The sequence below is a fragment of the Chelon labrosus genome, assembly GCF_963514085.1.
Source record: "Chelon labrosus genome assembly, chromosome: 12".
In the NCBI taxonomy this organism is placed as follows: domain Eukaryota; kingdom Metazoa; phylum Chordata; class Actinopteri; order Mugiliformes; family Mugilidae; genus Chelon; species Chelon labrosus.
Genome location: NC_140345.1, coordinates 28,072,739 through 28,079,105, shown reverse-complemented (window position 1 = coordinate 28,079,105; position 6,367 = coordinate 28,072,739). Strand labels below are relative to the sequence as shown.

Below are 6,367 nucleotides of genomic sequence, written 5' to 3'. Positions count from 1 at the left end.
CCTTTTATTTCAATCCTATAAATAAAATATATTATCCATGTAAATCTAGTTACTGACCTGTGCTACACGCCCTCTTAAAAACAAGTCACTGCAAAGACAGCGTGTTAGGATTCATTATCTCAGCTCTGGTCTGAATAAATATTTAACATGATTTATATTTAGTGAGTATAACGGTGTCTTCCAGCTCACCTGTTCACTGCTGCTGCCAGTTTGCACGCTCAGGCCGTCCTACACATCTGTGCAATGCATGAATAAACATGCAACTCTAATAATAATAATGAGGAGAGGTCACTTCTTGGGTGTACGGGAAGATGTCAGAGACAAACGCATTCAACAGATTTGACCACCTGAGGGCCAGGGCTGCAGACAGTATCCTCATTATCCTACTATGTTTAGATTTGAACATAGTAGTAAATACCGGCAGAAAGGATTACATAGTTTTCATATCCTTCTGTTCATGCCAAACAATTTCATTGATCCAATCCTTTAAGGTGCTAAAGAAGAACAAACTGAAAACAAGAATTAACCCCCGTCATTCACAAATTCACCGTGTAAATGCTTTATTTTAACAGTTCTACTTGGTCAAATAAATATATTTAAGCTTTCAATCTTGAGTCTCATAAGTAGAATTATGAGAATACTGTTTCTTGACACTTGCAGAAATGCAGGTATGACTTGTGACCTACTGTAGCCAGGACAAGGTTTATTATGAGAGCTTATCTGACACAGAGCTACGAGTAGGGACACATTAATTCTAGCGTGTCCTCTGTATTGTACTTGTTCAGCAGCTGTGTGGAAAACTACAACTTATGTAGTAGTGGCTTTCTTCTTTGTATTGATTCATATAATCTAAACTAAATGACCTGCAAATATCCTGCTGTGTATAAGTAAAGAGAAAACACTCTTGCATATACTTCCCCTTAAAGCATTCACCTGCACTCTTCACATTTCAGTCCAACACTTCACTCTCGGCCGGCCTTGAGTTTCTCCTCCACGGTGTGATCGCCTCTCGAGCCCCCCATGCAGGGTGGACTCTTAGCTAGAGCCGGGTTGCTGCCCCACTGCTCCGGAGTCTTTGCCTGGATAGCCAGAGCATGAACGCAGCTACTCAACTCCTCTTTCAAAGCCTCATTGACCAGGCGGTGGCGCTGAATCAGCGGCAGACCCTCGAACCGGGAGCTGACCACCAGGACGCGGAAGTGGGACTCGGAGCCGGGAGGCACGGCGTGCATGTGGCTTTCGTTGTGGACTTCTAAGTGGTCCGGCGTCAGCGTGTCAGTCAGTTTGGTCCTGATCGCCCTCTCGACGGGCCGGCTGGGGTCCGGGTCCATGTGTGGTCTGAAGTGGGCCAGAGGCCGGGTTAAGGCGAAACAGGTGGAGACGGGGCGAGCACAGCGGAGGACGCTGGGAAGCATCGGAGTTTGTGGCAGGAGACCACCTACTGGAACCAGAAGGGTATAAATACAGAAGACGTGTTATTTAATTTGAAAAGATGACAATGAAACATTCTAGCTCACGTCTTTTCCTGCCTTGGACTTTTAAGTCCATTTTCCTGCTTCTAACATCAGACTTTAAGGACTAAATGTTCACTAGCTGACAAATAAACACCACCCACTGACAGGAGCCATGGTAACCAGATAACCAGTGTTATTTACTTCACTTTTGTTATAACTTACTTGGAAGTAACCGCATATTATTCAGTCTTAGATTAGAAATGTATTTTTTAATAATAACTATATTCACTTATTATACTCGAGCCCATTTCCAGTAAAAAGTAAATATTAGTGAACATGTAAAAGGAAGAATTTCTGGCAAGTGAACTGAATTAATTGCACCTGATTAAAGCGACTGTGGGTCCACGATGGAGATCATCGAGGATTAAAAATAAACAGTACCTGCCAGACTCAGGCAAACAAAGCTAACCTGGTTATTAGCAAAGGTCTCAAGCTAAACGTTAGCTAACTAACTGCTTTGCTTGCTAGCATTAGCTGTTAGCTAGCTGTCGTGAAACACCACGCACGGTCTTTAAGACACAGTCAACTCTATGAAATATGTAACCGTATGTGTTTTATAGTACAATTATATAATTATAGATTAAATAAACATCAGATAAGTGTGAAATTAGTTTACTCACCTTGCAAGTGAGGTCTTCTTCTTCTTCTTCTTCTTCTTCTTCTTCTTCTGTTGCTTTTAATAAGCGGTTAGCAAACCAGCTTAAAGATGTATTACCGCCACCAACTGGACTGGAGAGAGGAGCGAGAGATTTAATAGAAAAAAAACGTAAAACGTACTAAATAATTATAATAAAATAATAATAATAATAATAAAATGTTTTAACTTCGTATTGTGTCGACTGTCTCATTCAAGAGGCCAGATAAGATAAGAAAAACAGCTAAGCGAAAGAAAGATAATTTCTCTGTATAGTGCAATTCTTCTTCGTCTTGTTATTATTATGCCACTTCTTCTTCTTCTTCTTCTTCTTCTTCTTCTTCTTCTTCTTCTTCTTCTTCTTCTTCTTCTTCTTGAGCTTTATTGTGGACTGAAAACATGGTGCACTACCGCCACCATCTGGTACTTTTGAATAACAACAATAACAAAAAGTAAATTCTGATTTTCTTAATCAACATTTAACATAAATTTCTTGATCTTTTTAAATTCTTAAATCAAACTTACTCCAGTTAAAAGTGTTTTCTTTTGTTTTATTTATGTCAGAGCTGAGTATTGTCTCTTTTTGTCCCTTTGTCATATCATTCTACATTTTTTTTAACGGCGTAGCTAAATCCAAACTCCATAAAGGCGTCCTACCTTCTTGTCCTCTTCCCATGGCTTTTGGCCCCTTAAAAAAATCTCACACCTGTCTATGAAACAGTGTTGAGTCGAGTGTTTAATTACATCTGAACTCCAGGAAATAGGAGACTGTGTATGGACATGGTTTAAACTCCAGTATATCGAGTCTTTGCTCACACAGTTTGTGGATTTTATCCTGTATAAGCATCTTAAAAAACAAGATGAAACAAAAGCAACTGGACTTGTAGAATATCTTTTTAAGACATTTCATTCAAGAAGCTTCTTCAGTTCTAGGAGACTGGAGGGGAGTTGGGGTGTAAATAGGAACACGTGTCGATGTTGTTCATGAGAAACTTGTATGACTAGGGTCGGCTAATGTCCAGATACTTACCTGTAATTGGAATCTATAAGTAAAATTAGCTCTAGTAGACTATCATGATGTTAATATGATGCATCTCCAGTCTGTACTAACAGAATATTTTATCAAATACCTGCAGGAATTTAAACAACAGCTTATTGTCATGAAAGCAGCTAGAATGGATGATAATAAAATGTTAGAGCATGTGAACTATTATCTGATTTCGTAATTAAAATTGTTATTGTATTGTATTTTTTGTAAACCAGTAGTTAAACTCGAAATATTTTGAATAAGGGGGGAAAAAACGACTTTTTATTTTTATTTTACTTGAAGGAAGAACATGCAAAATCAAAAAGCATTGCAGTATGTTTAAATGTCTTTTATTTCTTCTTTGAAAGAGAGTAATGTGATTTAACTAGTGAGTTAAGTGACTGCACTGATTTCTTTCTGCTGCTGCATCTAAAGTGAAATGTACATTTGTCTTTACATGTAAAATAATGTGTTAAACTGATAAATGTAGCTGCAGATTGTAACGCCCTCTTATAAACCTGTGGTTTTGTGCTGTATGACTAAAATTAGCTCCAGCTGACGTGCATGCATCTTTAGCAGCTTCCTGCAAACTAGCAAATATCGTGAAAGCAGAAAAATGGAGTTAACTCCACATCTGTCTCCACCAGTTAAAATCAAAAACCAGCGCGTGGCAGACACACAGAAACGACACGGACCGACTCCTCGTCATTATTTGTTTCCACTTGTTTTATTCTTCATGGTTTCTTTGTCGTCCGCTGCGATCCCAAAGGGACGTCGCAGCAAAGTGCAAGCCCAATCAAAAATCAACAATGAGAAAATATAAGAAAAAACCTCACACACCTTTAAACGGAACTCATGTTGCCACATTTAGTCTAAACTATGATTCATACCCGGTATTTGACATTGATGTATTTACTTGGATTTCATTCTCATTTACAAAATACACAAAATCAAAGACAACATACAGCATTGTTCATTTACACGTCTTTTTTTTCTAACTTTTTTTATATACTGTATATATATATATATATATTTATATATATATTTATGATTCCACAGTTTCTATACTTACAAACAATCAACTACAGATTCTACAGCACGATACAGTGACAAAGGTGATAGATTCTTTGTTACATTTAATTAATGGCGATGCAATTTTTATCGACAAAAAGCCTCAAGACCTAGGGTTGTTTTTTAGAGAGTACACACGAATGTTGGCTGCTGCGTCCGGTGCCGTTATTAAGCCGACACTCAGCATCTTAGTAATGTTCTCGAACAGCGTCAGAGGAGAGACCGAGAGACAAAATACCCAGAAACACTTATTGCTTCGTTAACTTTTTGCGCTCACAATTGACTGTCGCTCAGGCAACAAGTTAATTATACAAAAGAACCCTGTGACATAAGCTCAGATATGTTTCTACAAGAAGACGGTCCTGACTCAGACGTGAGCCTGAACTGGTTTTAAATCCAAACAGTTATCCTGTTGCTCTCGTGTTCATGGATGATACAGGACAACAAACAGAGAATAGGACGGCTTAGCTTTTATACGAGCTAATGTGCATTTATTTACTCTAAATGTGCTTTTAAGAGGGGATCTGGTGAATTTTACGCTCCATTTATAACTTGCTGGCCTGTATTTAGCTTCCTATTGGTCAGAAACAAGAGCACCTCAAAGACTCAGAGGGAACAGAAAGTTTTCAGTACAACACACAGTAACGAGTCCAGGCGTTCTTGTTTCGCCCACGGCAAAGAATAGATCCAGGGCTTTGAAAAGCTATCTTATTAGTTACATCAGAGTTAATTTATTTACATATCTTCATATGTATAACAGAGAACTGATGGTTTAATGTGTAAACTCAGGCCATAGAAAATATTTGGCAGGTGGTACTCATGGCACACTCTTAGTAAATGGGGCAGATGTCAGATTTGGATCAGCGTGGAGACAAAGTGAGAGGGAGACAATGACACTTTCGTGGCGGAGGGCGGTGTAGATGTCACAGCACTTATGTTCACAATTGCACTCGTGTTCACAAAATTGTCTTTTTTCTTTTTTGGTAGATTCTGGTCGTTGTGCTCTTGCTAAACAGTCCCCTCGTCCCTCGTTTCTTTTCTAGCAAGGCTGCGTCAGGATGCGTCTTGAAGAACTCAAGGCATTCACAATTGTGCATGTACGACAGAGTACACTTAGTGCAATGGTTTGTCAAACTGTCTTGAGTCTACCTATGGCTGCTATCCTACAGAAATGGCAGTTTGGACAAAAACTTTTTTTAAATCTGACATGTCGATGATTGTTTTTGCTTCTTTTAACATGCAATTGTGAACATACGAGTGTTCCTCGTCTCGATCGGGGGGTCGTAACGTAGCGGTAATCTCCGCCAACGCTCTGTGCTGTTGCCTGTGTGGAATATATGAATATATCAGCCCTTGGCAGTGAGTCCTCCATGATGAATTTGTGATGCTACGTTTGTGTCTTAAACCACGAGCCAACGCAAAGGTCGCACGGTGCACGCTGAAAATCTGCAGATTTACTGAGCTCTGATCTTCCACATGTTCTCATCTACATCTATTTAAGACGGCTAACCCACATCCACTCGCAAATTCATGTCTGTGAAATGGTCAAACAAACACAGAGAAATCAGAGTTTGGATATTGCACTAAGAAGCACACTCATCTTACTATAAACATTCAGCTCGCAAAGTTAATTACAGTTTCTTTTTAGCTGAACTGAAACCATCTAGAGGCGTAGCCGTTCACACTTCTGATCACTTCCTTTTCAATGTACCGACAGGAATTAATTAGCAAATAAATATTTTAAATGTGAGATTGAAAGGTGTCGCTGCTTTCATGGAAATATCCAAAATGCCGTTTTAAATGTTGTACTCTTCAGTTTCCATGGTTACATACATCTTGGTGACATGCATAAGACTCTCCAAAAACATGTTGGAGACAAACACACTGTGAGTTTGGGAGGAGGAGGAGGAGGAGGAGGAGGAGGAGGAGGAAGAGGAGAGGTGCTAAAAACCGCATTTACAGTGTGACACAAAGGACTTGAGTGTGAGATTCTGAACATTTTCATCAAGTCAAGAGGAAAATGTTTCGGGACATTCACACCGGACGGATGGTTGTGCTTTACACGTCACCAAATAGCTTCGTATTTGTGGCAAAAATGAAAAAAAAAAAAAAAAACGAAAA

At 39.2% G+C, this 6,367-nt stretch overlaps 1 protein-coding gene across 2 annotated transcripts; it reads right to left on the bottom strand.

Moving 5' to 3' along the window:
• Positions 1-543: 543 nt before the first annotated feature.
• Positions 544-2,407, bottom strand: bola1 (bolA family member 1). Of its 2 annotated transcripts, XM_084557048.1 has the most exons (3): positions 2,339-2,407; positions 2,135-2,243; positions 544-1,441 (listed from the first exon to the last, which is right to left on the bottom strand). In XM_084557048.1, the coding sequence occupies exon 3, from the start codon at positions 1,413-1,415 to the stop codon at positions 963-965; it is 453 nt and encodes a 150-aa protein (XP_084413174.1). In that variant the 5' UTR covers positions 1,416-1,441; positions 2,135-2,243; positions 2,339-2,407; the 3' UTR covers positions 544-962. The 2 variants fall into 2 exon arrangements, with proteins under 2 accessions (XP_084413174.1, XP_084413175.1); XM_084557049.1 differs by lacking the exon at positions 2,339-2,407 and having other exon boundaries at positions 544-1,438; positions 2,135-2,161.
• Between the last annotated feature and the right edge of the window lie 3,960 nt (positions 2,408-6,367).

Bases quoted from the DNA above. Each gene is read 5' to 3' on its own strand.
- bola1 (XM_084557048.1), bottom strand. From the start codon at position 1,415: ATGCTTCCCAGCGTCCTCCGCTGTGCTCGCCCCGTCTCCACCTGTTTC.